Source organism: Ammospiza caudacuta, chromosome 20 (assembly GCF_027887145.1).
Source record: "Ammospiza caudacuta isolate bAmmCau1 chromosome 20, bAmmCau1.pri, whole genome shotgun sequence".
Classification (NCBI taxonomy): domain Eukaryota; kingdom Metazoa; phylum Chordata; class Aves; order Passeriformes; family Passerellidae; genus Ammospiza; species Ammospiza caudacuta.
The window spans coordinates 10,168,187-10,181,808 of record NC_080612.1 but is presented as its reverse complement, the minus strand read 5'-3'; the positions used below and the strand labels follow the sequence as shown (position 1 = coordinate 10,181,808).

The window sequence follows — 13,622 nt, the reverse complement described above, 5'->3', positions numbered from 1 at the left end:
TTTAAAAAAAAAAAAACGGGAATTTTCAACTATTTTACAATGTTCTCCTTAAGGTATTTATGACCTACAGCTTTATTAGAGGAGGTGTTTTCCCTACTGCTGCTTTTAGAGGATTAGGCATTTAAATTATATATTGATTTTTTTAATGACTGGGTTTAACGACATCTTGCAGCAGACTTTGCTAACTTCTGTATTTTTCTCCAACAGCCAGTTGTTTAATTTGTGTCTGTTTTTTTCTGGGTAAACAAGAAAGGGACCTCAGTGCTTTTTGCTAAAAAATGGTTTAAAATGTAATTCCAGAATTAAACATTATTTAAATACCATTTAACTGAATTAATTTTAGTTTCCATCTTACACTGAAAGATTTTTTTGGACAAAACTCCAAATAAAAGGAGCATAAAAATCTATTCAAGAAATGAACTGTTACATAGTTTAAAAACCTGAAAGAATTGCCATTATTTTTAATACCAAAGAATTGAGAAGCAATTCAAACAATCTGAACACCAGACATTGTAGCTAAAAAACAATCACTTAACAAAGGTCATGGAAACACTGTCCAGGGAAGAGGGAGGGGAAAAAAATAAAATTACTGAATAAAACTACTGCGTTGAAGTGAGGTCTTTATGTAAAACCACACTTTTAAATAAATCTAAAAGTTTCATTAAGTGCAGAACAAATTACACAATTTAACTTCTGCTATTCATTATTTGATGGGTTTTGACATCGTGCTGGGAAATATTGCCAGCAATTTTCATTTATGTTTTTATCTGCAATCTTAATTTATTTTCATTTTATTAGAGCAATAAGGGAGCTTGATATAACCCCAAAAATCAAAGGTGAATTTATGACAGAGCAGAGGGAAAGTGTGAGAGAGCTGAGCCCTGCCCAGGCTCCCTTTGAAATGCAGGAGCCAGGGGCTCATCCAGCCCCAAAAGCTCCATTTGCACATTAAAGGGTGAAATTGCAGGGCAGCCCCAGCACTCCTGGGTTTGCTGGGGAGATGAGATTCACTCACCAACATTTCACAGCAATGACACCCACACTGCCATTTTTCAGTGGCACTGAACTAAGAATATTGAAATAAAATCCCAGTTTTTATATTTTCTGTATGGCAGCTAAAACTACTGTTGGCATATGCAAACAATTCCAAATAAACCAAATAAATCCAAATAAACCCATTCTGGTGAAGCACAAGCTGCTCTGAGAGCAAGAAAATTATTTTATTTATTCCTTGCTGCTTTACAGGAAGCTCATTCCAAATGCTTGGGTGTATTTTGGATTGCAGAAATACAAAACCTGTGAGATGATAAATGAGGCACAGAATCTCTTGAGGAGAAGAAAAGGTTCAATGAAATAAAACTGAAAAAGAAGGGATCCAGAAATTGATACACAAGAGAGATTTTGATATGGAAGGGAGAAAAAAGACTGGAAGAAAGAACCAAGGAGTAATAATTTATATTATTAATATTTCTACAGGCCATAATGGTAATAAACTTCTTGGTAGCTGTAGCAAGATCATCTCCACAGCAGCTTCAGAGCTAAATAAATAAATCTCTCTATTTCACTCATCAAGGGCAGATGCAAAGAGATTTGAAACCTCCCTACCTACAATTGTAAAGAATTGTAAAGTACATTTATGGCAAACCTGGGAACCCTTTCTCCCTGTGAAACTTGGAGGATTTAATCCCATCCCTGCTTGCCCCTCCCTGGGTCTGACAGCTACCTTGGGACAAAAAAAAAACAAAAAAAAGGTCTCGATCCTCAAATGAATGGTTTTCACCTGCAGAAATTTGCAGTGAAACCCTCCTGAAGGGCAGGTTTGCATGGAGGAAATCCCCCCGTGTTTGAGCTGGAAATGACAATTCCCTCATTCCCTCAGGCCATGGCCAAGCAGTGAGATAGGAAATCCAGAGGTGGGGCTTTCACTGCCACAAAATTTGGAATACAGCACAGAGGAACTACAGCCAGCTTATTTAGAATAGCAAGAGACAAATTTTATCACTACTATCAGTAGTGACAAGCAGCCCCCAGTCCTTGCAAGGCTTCAGCATCCCCCAAAATGCCTCCCAAAGTGCACCCAAGGTGGATAAAGCAGGTCCTGAAATCCCAGGGGAGCACACCAGGACAAAATGCCCAAGTGGAGATGCTGCAGGAGCCTCTCCAGCAGAGCTGCCACCCTGCAAGAGGCTGAACACCCTCCAGACCCTCCTGGTGAGAGCCCTCCCAGCCTCAACAAATGTCTGCAAAAGGAAAAATCTCACAGGGAGTAGCCAATGGAAAAAAAAAAATAAAATAAAAGGCATTTGACCAAACAGCTGCAAAGGGCCACCTGAAGGCCAGGCCAAGGGAACAGAACTCTCCCAGAGCAATGTAAACAATTCTATAATGGAAAAAAGTTGGAGTGGTGGAAGCCACAGAAGCCACATTTGAACTGGAATGAGGAATAAAGTGCAAATGGTTTGTTCAGAGGGATGAAGTGTGGCATGGAACGGGGGCAGAGCAATTCCCAGTCCTCCTCCCCTGTCTGGGTGTCCTGGGGGTCACAGGGACTTTGTCCCAGGCTCAGAGCAACACCCCAAAATCTGATTTTGGAGCTCCACAAACCCTGGGTACCCCCAAACAAAGCTTGGCTGAACAGGCCCAGGGCTGGGAGGGGAGCAGGAGCACTGGGGGGTTCATTTCTATTTCTGAATGGAGCAGGGACCAGCTTCAAACAGGCTCCAGGTGCCACCTTTGGAAAAGTCCTGACTCTACAGCCAGGAGGATTCACTCTCATCCAGTTCTTTAATCCTCTTCACCAATAACACCTCCTCCACCCTCTCCTCCTCCTCCTCTGTGTGGGGTGCAGGAAATGCTGAGTGCTTTGCCTCCCTGCAATAGTTCAGTTGTTACAACACTTGGGGAAGTTCTCCCAGATGTCCCCCTTGGACTGGGCCTGCAGCTCTGCCTTTGGAAAGGACAAAATTTCCTTCAAAGGACAAGGCTTCAAACCTCATCACACCCAACACTAAATCCCAGGCAATTCACATGAGCTCCTGGCCAAGGCAGGAAAACTCGGGGCATGTAAGATCCTGAACACCAACTGTCCTTCCCTCACCCTCTCCCAATGATTTTTTTTCCTTTTGAGCTGCAGGAGGCACTAAAAAAGGATTAAAGAGGAGAAACTGAGAAGCATTCTGCTGACTGGGGTGAGAAACATTTGCTTGCCACTGCAGAGGAGCAGAAGGAGCCTGTGGTCAGGAGGAATGTGATGTGTTAGAAATATCTGTACCATTTGCAAATCAAACAGGACAGGATTTGCTCATCGAGATGAACTCAACATAAATCTATTTCTGAGCAACAGCAGTTCAGGGCAGTTTGGAAATCCCTGTCTGCACAACCCAATGTCTCAGAGAAGGTAACTTTGAACTCACAGGCCTTCAAAGGAGTTTTGTTCCAGTGGTTGAAGGCACCCAGGTTGGAATGGCACAGAAGTTAATTGAAGTGATGTACTATGAAATTTCTGGAAAGTAAAAATCTTTTTATCTGTAAATTATGTTTGGAAATTCATCTGTGGAAGTAGAAAGAGACAGCAGCCACATGTAAAAAAAATCACGAGGTAAAATCCTTGAAAACATGCTGATCTGTATAATTCTTACAGCAGAAAGTCTTTGCCATAAGGAAAAGTGACCGAATATCCAATTAAAAATGAATCATATTTTCACATTATTAATCATTCTGAGCACCTGGGCTGGGAAGTCAATTAAAGCTCCAAACAAATCCTGTATCAAGTGTTGGTTTCTCACATGCCCCTCCACAGAACAGCCAGGCTGCTCAAGTGATACAAGAACAACCACATCTAATTTTAACCTTTTCTTTTTGGGGAAGATATAATTTTAGACTGGCTTTAATTTAGAAACATTTCTCAAAGAAAAGTGATATGTCTGCCAGCAAGAAAAATATTACCCTGAACTTAATGCACTAAAAATCTGTTTTCCTCCTGGACACACTGCTCTTCACACTGAGTCCAAGACTCAGCCTTTGCACAGGGGGGGAACAAGTCATGATGCATTTGATGGAGATAAATTGGAAAATAAAAGTTTGCTTCTCATGGGAAACATCCTCTGAGTGGTGCCCCAGGCCACGACTCATCCCATACTTATCCATGAAGTCATTACACCTCTCCAGAAAGTCCCACCACACTCACAGCATCTTTTTTATCTCTGAGAGCAGTGGACAACTGCCCACAGAGGGAACTGCTCTGTGATTAACAGGGAGAAGCTTGGTCTGGTACATAAGTGCAGCTTGTCTGTCTGTCTGTGCTACGAGATTAAACTGTCTCATGATTTTATAACGTCTGGAATGTGGTGCTGGCTGGAAATCAGGGCTGGGGACAGAGGATCCTGTACCTGGAGCATCCTCAAGTGACACCAACATCCATCAAGTGGTCAGGGCTGGGCTTAGAAGACCTTCACAGCATTTCAAGCTGGGCATTAATTTTACACTCATGTGGCTGTGGTGACGTTTCTATTCCCACTTCAGGCAAGCCTTGCCCCGCAGTGCAGAGCTGATGGAAATTCCAAATGATCACCACAAGCTCTGAATTTGACTAAACCAGAGCCACTGAGGGGGCAGCACATGGCACAGCTGTCTGTGTAAAGGGCCATGGTGCTGCTCTAAGGAGTAACATGAAACACAGATTTTTTTTTTTTTTTTTTAAGGCTGCACCTACATTACTTTCTATAGAAACAGATGGACTCATGTCAGGGGGAGGCACAATTGCAAGAATTCAAATTTATCTTCTGCTGCTGACAGAAAATCATTAATAAAATCATAAAATACTCTGACAGTGTTCTCTCCTTGCCCTTCCCTAGCCACCCCCTCATTTCTAAAGAGTAAACTCAGCATTTATTCAAACTGCCACCAGCAGTGGTGATTGGCTTTAGAATCTCCAATTAGAGATGGTTCTGCACAATTATCAGTATTTTCAACCTGTTCCAGAAAGCAGGACATGAAAGGTAGAAAGTTTGGGCTGTGCATAAAAAAACAAACAAACCAAAAAACGTAGAAACTCCAAGGGAACAAATGAGGAGAAAGCACAATGGGCCCTCTCAGCAGAGAGCTGACAGAACAAACGTTGAGGAAGTGGAGAGCAGATAATGAAAACTGGGTGTCAGCTTCTGAAAGGTAAAGTCCATCAACCTTCAGGAGGAAGAGAAGGGTGCAGCCACCATCCCATTAACTGCTCCACCACCCCATTAACTCCTCCAGCACCCCAGGACTGCTCTTGCACAGCCTGACCAAGGCAGCAGTGCTGGGTTTACTCTCTGTAGGTATCTACAGGCATCTGACCCAACAACAGGAGCACTCAGGGGGACCAAGACTTAAATGAAAGTTTTTCCCCTTGAAATCACCACTTTTCACCTCAGATTTTTAAAGTGCAAGCGAGCCACCAGAAGATTTAAGGAACACCCAGATTGCACAACTGATTCAGCAGCAGTGTCCAGTTAACTCAGCACACCCTCCCAGTTCATCAGGGTGTTATTCTGATCAATGCTGCAGTTTCAAGCAGAACAGAGCCCAGGTGCGCTGGAAGCAGGAATTTCTGGGAAGAAAACTGCAAAAGTGATTTTTAAAAAAAGTTTTCTGTTGATTCGCGTATTCCAGAATATTTTAGTTCGTTGTACAAAGCTTAGGACAGCTGGAGGAAGTAGTTTAAAGACAGGAAAGAAACAAATGACAGAGTAAGAGACAAAAACGACCCTCACACCAACAGGCTCCATTTCAACTTATTTTAGAATTAATTTCTGCCTTCTGCACCCTCCAGGTATTTTTCTTCCAACCACCCCAGCAATTCAATAGCAGTAACGTGAGCACAGGTATTAGACAGAACCCTTTTTTATTTCCTTTGTTTTAGGCTTGCAAGCTGACGTGTGAACTGGAGAACAGAGAGGCTGGAAATGAACACCTCACTTCACAAGAAGAATTCAGCCTGGGAAGGGGAGCACTGCTGCACCTCCCACCTGGCTGAGGCAGCTCAGCCTTTGTTTCTCACTTTTTCCTTTACACACAGAACCTTCGTTTTCTGGGTTACTCACAATAGTTTTGAATGATCTGCGTGGAAAGAGCAAAACCTCTCCTGAAGCTGATAATTACTATGAAAATACTCCTGTGTTAGTCACAAGGAAGTAAATGGAGAAAATAAAGAGAATAAGTTGTGTAGGTTTCTAAATTATTCTATTTCATAAAAGTGGAGTAAGTCCTGTTCTGTGAGCTTCTCTTTTATGAGGGACTTAAGTAATTTTTATCATGAGTCCTCTTACAAGCTCAGCTCCTGGAACAAGAGAACTAAAAGGAATTAGGTTTGACTTTAAAAAGCTTTTAGTAGTCCTGACAGGAAACGGTTTATTTGTGTGGGTTTGTTTTTTTAAAAATTATTTACACCACCAACATCTTTTTTTCCAAGATAATGGACTCATTATTGCACAAGTGTCTGGCTTTTAAATCTTCAAATTCTAACCTAAACCAGTTTGGGTAGGGCCAGCACAGGGCTCATTTCAGCTGCAAACTCTGACTGTTTGGGGAGGCCAAATGTGACCCCTGGGTGAGGGGAACCAATTCAGAATGAAAGTGAGATGCTGAGCCCTTAAACCAGACAAACCCAGCTCTGCTCTCTCAGGGCAGCACAGGCAATAAGGGCACTGCTTTTCTCTTTAAAGGCACATTTCTGCACTTTTTTTTCTTTTCCTATACTTCTGCTCCTTTTTTTTTTTTTTTTTTTGCTGTGCCCTCTTCCACTCTGCTGCCGAGCAGCACTGTAAGAATTCCTGACAAACCCACATATTCCAGAGCTGAAATATCCGGGCTGGACCTCGGCACAACCATTGCTATTGTACCTCACATTTCCTGTTTGCGCTCGCCCAGGGCCTGGCCACCAGCACAAACCCCCTCAGCAGCTAAATCAAAATGAACCCCCTCAGCAGCTAAATCAAAATGTACCCCCCCCATAGCAGCTAAATAAAAATGTACTCCCTCAGCAGCTAAATAGAAATGCACCCCCTCACAGTTAAATCAAAATTAACCCCTTCAACGTTAAATCAAAATGTACCCCCTCACAGTTAATGAACTCCCTCAGCAGCTAAATAGAAATGAACCCCCTCAGCAGTTAAATAAAAGTGAACCCCCTCAACATGTAAATAAAAATGTATATCCCCTCAGCCCCCCTGGCTCCAGCAGCAGCAAACAAAATCCACATTTAAGCACCAAAACCACCACCAATGCAAACAGGCAGAGCTCTGAGCTGTGAGGGTGAGGAATTCGGTGCCATTCATCCCCTCAGGGATTTCACTTCCCCAGGGAGAGGGGACTCACCGCGCCCTCAACCACTCGTTTGAAGCACTTTTTTTTTAGCTTCATCTTTGACAAAAATCCGTTTTTCAGAGCTGAAGTGAAACCAAAGCACGAGGCAAGGTTTGGGTGGGGATGGGCTCAGCCACGATCCCAACCCTGCCCTGCTCGGAGCCCTCCGGCACCGCCGCCTCATTCATTCATTTTCAGCAGCAAAGATCTCTCAGAGATGTGCAAACACCAAAAATTCCTCATGAGTTACCCTCAGCCATCCTCTGCTGGTAATGAGGTGATTCATGCTGTTTGTATTTTAATCTACCACCAAGAGAAAACATCTCAGGACCGAGGAAAAAGCCATGTACTGCTAAAACCAGTATTTGGAGTCATTAATCATGATAGTTTTATTTCCTACAGAACCACATCATGATTCCTATTTTTAAGCGTTGTTTTTAAAGAACTGTGAAAAACCTTTAATGGGCTTCAGGAAAAATAAGCCAGCAGGCTTGTTTTGAGAGTGTCAGAATGGAAAGGATTCTTGAAAGAGTGGCCTTGCTTCCCTGTTCCTGCCTTGAAGATCTGCTCTGTGCCAGCCCTCAGCTCGGTGCCAAGTGCAGCACGAGAATTGTTTCCCAAAAAGCCATGTCAGATTTTACATCCAGTGCTGGCAGCAAACAAGGAAGCAGCATTAAAGTAGGAATTGATACTTCAGGCCCTCTCTAACATATAGAAAGGTCTCCAATCACAGGAACAGCAATTAAAAGCCTGGTATCAAACTGACACACTCGACCTGTCTCTCTTGCACCAAGGATTGGTGACCAAAAAAATCCCAAATCAGATGTGAACTGAAATGATCCTGAGGCAGCACCACCCCTCCCACACTGAGGCTGCTTGAAATTCTTCTTTTAGCAATTTCCAAGTACTCTCTTCTCAGCTAACCCTGGGATCTCTCCTGGCACCAGAATGCAGCTCCAAAAAGCAGCTGGTGAGAGATGCTCTGAAGGATCCAGACAAATGACAGTTTTCAACACTGCAAAAACAGCTAAGCAGGCCAGGGAAAGCAAACATCAGAGTCATTCATATCCTGCAGCCATTGCATAACCACTTGCAGGGCCTGCCCAGTGCCTGGCCCCATGCAGTAAATGGCTGATGCAGAGTGTTTAATTCAGGTGCACCTGTGTGACAGCTGAGGGAGCCTGAGCAGGTGCCCACATGCCATCAATTCCTCCTCGTGCCCTCGGTGGCACAGACAGTGCTGCAAGTCCCAGCAGAGCTCAGCACCGCATGGGTGGGCCCAAGGGCATTGTTCTCCCAGCGTGTAATTGCACTGCCAACAATCTCCCTGTACATACAGCTTTAAAATGAGCAATTAATTAAAAGCAATTTGAAAGCACTTACTGGGCCTATTCTCTAGTGCCAGCAAATCCAGGCACTGAAGCAGGGGAGGATTTGTTTTGTAACTTCTCATTTCTTTGAGTCAACAGAAGAATAAGTTTTACCATTATGAAGAAAGGTAATTAAAGTGTGTGGAACATGAACAGTAGATCAGTAGTAATGCAGAAGTTAATATTGAAAGCCTCACTTAATGTGTCGTATTTCGATTTTAAAGGGAACTGCTGTACAGGTAACAAAGCAAAATAGTTACAACTCCTTTCTTTGAGAGCTGGAGCTTCTACCTGCATTGTTTCCAGCTGGGTTAAAAGCAGAGCACCACTCTGAAAGAGCTCACCCCTGAAAGCTCAGGTCAGCACTCCCTGTTCCCTCTCACACCGAGCAGATCCCAGCACTGTTTTACTGCAGCGATAACAAATCCCATGTACACCTTGCAGGCACAGCTGCAGCGATAAGAACATGAACAGTTCAAACACGGCTTGTCCGGGTCAGCAGTGCTGTTTTTACACCCCCTCTGCCATCTAGTGGCAACAACCGCGTGGCTTCCACCGAGGTGTAAACCATGAGGTGCTCAGGCACTGCCCAGGTGTTAACTGACCTGAGCAGACCGTGCTAATCACTAAATGTTACTCAGGAAAAAAAGAGGAAACAAATCCTGGCTTCTCGTTGTTCCAGGAATTCCCTCAGTGAAACAGGAACATGCTTATCTCATGTATTTATATATTAAATACATTTAAAGCAAACCAGTGTTTCTCCTGTAGTATTTACACTTTGGATGTTGATGGTACATTTTTATTACATTTTACTCCATAACCACCTTCTAATTACTCAGTGTAATCTAATCAGTCTGATTTCCCTTCCTAACAAAGTTATGTGAAGCCTTCCCTTTTATGTTCCTAATAAATACCTTCCCTACCAATATCAAACTCAGTTTCTTTTCCTGGGTGACACATCCCTGTAATCTTTGGAAGGCTGTGAACTTCCCAAACACCCACCATAAGTTATACTGATAAACCAACTGAGAGGTTGTATTTTCTATAAATTATTTCAGTGTCAGCTCAGGTCAAGGCCTAATGAGGTTCACATATCCCACAGGATAATCAAAGTGATGTATTATGGAATTTAATTTTTCTACACTGAAGGAATTTAGAATTTTGATTTTTAAATACAGTGTAAAAGAAAGGTTCCACCTCCTTTAAGAAAAGGAGTGGTGCTGTCTTAGGAGGATTTCATGTGTCAAAATAATTTTGAAGTGGCCTGGGGTGTGACAGTGCTCAATGCACAAACTTGGTTTGTTTAGCAGGAATTAATTCCACAACCTTTAGGACAGAAGCAAATCTGAGGCTGCTCATGCCATGCCATCCCATCTGCCAGGCACTGCCCTCCCTGCTGGGGGGACAGGCAGGAGTTTCCTGCAGTGTTTTCTGTGTTATTGTTAATGATTAAAGCAGCTCTGAAAGTAAACATCTGTAATGGTTCCAAATACAAGATGACATTTGTTGCATGAACTGGTTTTAATTATTTTGTGGCCATGAATCCTTTTCTTGAATCCAGGACAGTGGTTTCATAACCCAGGAACTAATCCAATGGCCAAAAGCAAAACACACCCAAACATTTCCCTGACTTTCATAGCTACACTGAGATAAACAACATCATGCAAATTTTCATACTTTATCTTCATAGAAAAACATTGTTCTTGCTATTTTTTTCAAAGCAAAATTAATACAGACTGAACTTTAAACCAGCTGCCTGTTTTGGTGGCTTCAGTTAGAAAAATGATAATTTTAAGCTACTAAAAAAATACTCTGAAAAATTTTAAATGGAAACACTTGAGCTGCACACAGTAGGACAGGCTTCATTTAAATGAGGAGATTAGAGGGTGGAGCTTGCAGATTGGGCTCATTGTTTCAAAGTGAGCATTAACCAACAGCAGGCCAATATCCACAGTTCAACAAACACAGAGCTTACAAACTACAGAACAAGGGATGCAGTGTAGAACATGAACAGCACCCACCAGAGCACCAACTTCAGATGTATTTAATGGTGAGAACTTGCAGAAAATTATTTATTCATTGCTTTTAAAATATGCAACAATTAAAGTACTCAATTCAAAAAGGACATGGTGTGGAAATATCCTTACCAAGTAGAGCAGAAAGGTGTGGAGACCTGTTCCAAGCCCAACAGAGGACAGAATGCCCAATCCTACCCAGTAGGCACACCAGAAGAACTTCTTCTCCATGTACTGCACATACTGAGCAAGGAAAGGCACAAAAAAAGAAAAAATATATAAATTATGAAATCTCCAAGGCAGAAAATTAGGCTACAAGCTAACACAGACATTTATCTGGATTACAACAACTGAAATAGGCTCCTAAATACTTCTTTTTACAATTTATTTCAGTAACAGCACAGACATGTAGCGGAAACTGCACTTTCAAAAGAAAAAAAAAAAAACCCACATTTTGGAATCAGCAAGTTTCCAAGGAGACAGATGGAAATTCAGGTTCAATAGTAGGAGGTTGAAATCCAGAACAGGCCCATGAGGAGCAAGCCCCAGACAGTGTCAGGTAGAGCCCAGGCAGCTCAGAGAATTGTCTGAACAGTTTAAATAAAGAATAAAATCAGCTGCACTCCCAGTGAGCCTGCTGGATGTTACACCTTGGAGCAGGTTTGTCATTTTTAAGAAAACATTAAAATGCTGGTTGTGTGCTGCACCCAGAAATGAGGGGACGTGGGAAAGCCACAGCGAGTTCTGGACACTGTTTTACACCATCCATAGACCAACAGCACCAAGGTGAATTTTACACCATTCTTATCCAGGCTCCAACCTGCCAGGGCACAAAAACACCTTAAAAATGCCAAGTGAACCTGGCTGACACCTCCTTGGCAGGGAGCCCCTGCACTGGCTGTCACCTGAGGGTGACACTGCCCTCAGCAGGCCCAAGGAAACCTGGGCAGTCAGGACTTGGGGTGCAGAACTGCAGACCCCTCAGCAGGCAGTGCCACACCCCAGCAGGAGGGATGGAAGCAAAAATTGCAATTGGGAACCTGCTCATTTCAGAGCTGTGACAGCAGCTGGGATTGGTTTTTAAAAGGGCTCCCTGTCCTCCAGGAAAATCTGAAACTCCAAGAGAAATGGGGAAGGGAAAGGTGCAGAGAGCACCATCACTAAGCTTAACCATGTCTGAGACTTCCAGTGCTGCAGAAGCACCAGGCTTTGTGTTCACATCACAGGAACAGATCTGAAACACAAAACCATTTTACATCTCCTGTGCTAGCTGGGCAGGAGACTTTCTACAGGATCAAGAGTCATTTCTTGGGAAACATGAAGCTCTGCTCTGTATGTGCCTGTCCTAGCTGGGCAGGAGACCTTCCACAGCATAATTTCTTCCACAAGAATCATTTCCTGGGAAACACGAAGCTCTGCCACGACTCAGGGTAACACCTCCCCTCCCACCACCATGAAAATCTAGCTGACAGCAGCTGTGAAGGAGTGCTGCAGCCCCCCAGGTGTGCTTCACTCAGGAGCAGATGAGACACCTCCAGATCCACCAGAATGACACAGCTCATCCCTCCCCACCTCCAAACACAACTCATGCACACCAACAGAGCAGCCACGACTTGAGGAACAAAACCTTAGCGAGCAGCTCCCAAGATCCATTACAAATTCATGGAGATGGCAGCAGGATTCATTCAGTTCCCAGCCCAGGGAGGGAGGGGGGCCAGGGAAGCAGGGCTGGTACCTGTTGGTGTGCTCCCTCGATGTAGTACAGGGCTGTGAGCGCCACCAGTGCCAGCACCGCGCACGCCAGCACCCCGCGCCGCCGCCACAGTCTGAAAGACAAATGGCAAATCAGGGATTTTCACCATCAAACATGCAGCTCAGAGCAACTCAGTTACCTCTGGGGACTGGGGATGTGCTCAGCAGGGATGATGGCAGCACTGCAAACCTCCCAGGAAAATATCTGGGGAGCCTTTACTCTTCAGGGAAAAATCCCCGCGTCACTGGCAAGCCAGATCAAAGTTCAGCCACTCGTATTTTACTTTTTTTAATAAAGCAAAACAAAGTAACTGACTGAAAACAAACACAAGCTGAAAACAATTCAGCTTCTGGAGCCAAGAGTCAGACCCAGGCCCTGAGCAGCAGCTGTGGCCAAGCACAGAGCAAAGCAGGCCCTGGGCAAGGACGAGCTGGGTGGAATTCAGAAATGCTGATTTCCAGCTGTGCTGCTGGGCAGAGCCACAGTGACAGTCACAGGGATAAATCTTTACATTATTTTGTTTTCCTTTATCTATTAAAATTGGTACTTATAACAGCTCCAAATTTAATAAATCTATTTTAAGTAACTTTGAAGCATTAGGTGAGTAAATGGAGAAAAATGTTTTCCAAAGTCATCTGCTACCAAATAATTTTTGAGCACATTTGGTTTTAACTCCTTTTTTTCCTGCTTGATGTGTATGTGGCCACACACAGTAGATTAGCAAATACATTTATAATTTTCCACACAACACTACTATATTGTCACCTAATGATGTATAAAAAAAGTGCTAGCATCACTTAAAATTCCCAGCCTAAAATAGCAAATTATAAACATAACTTATCTAATTAGACAGAAAGATAGAAATGTGAGGCATAATACAGGAAAACAGTCACAAATATTTCATATTAAGCAAACTGAAAAGAGCACTCAGAACATTTTAAAATTAAAGTTAGTGCTGCTTACATTAGTATGACAATTGAATTTTCAAATTATTGTCATTCAAAAACACAATTTATGCAATGGAACACAGGAGATCATTAAGAGTCAATCTGAGGTCTCAACTTAATAGCTTGTAATAGTCAGGGTTATTTTCTGTAAAGATTCTATCAGGGGAGTGCCAGACAACTGAATGTGCTGCTCAGCAGA

General features: G+C 43.1%; 1 protein-coding gene across 1 annotated transcript in view; it reads right to left on the bottom strand.

Annotated features, from left to right (window-relative positions):
- VMP1 (vacuole membrane protein 1) overlaps positions 1 to 13,622 on the bottom strand; it is a 62,111-nt gene that overhangs the window by 37,279 nt on the left and 11,210 nt on the right. The window contains exons 4-5 of the mRNA XM_058817609.1: positions 12,459 to 12,549; positions 10,856 to 10,966 (exon numbers count right to left, since the gene is read on the bottom strand). Of these exons, the coding sequence (XP_058673592.1) occupies positions 10,856 to 10,966; positions 12,459 to 12,549 (202 nt within the window). The remainder of the gene's footprint in view (positions 1 to 10,855; positions 10,967 to 12,458; positions 12,550 to 13,622) is intronic.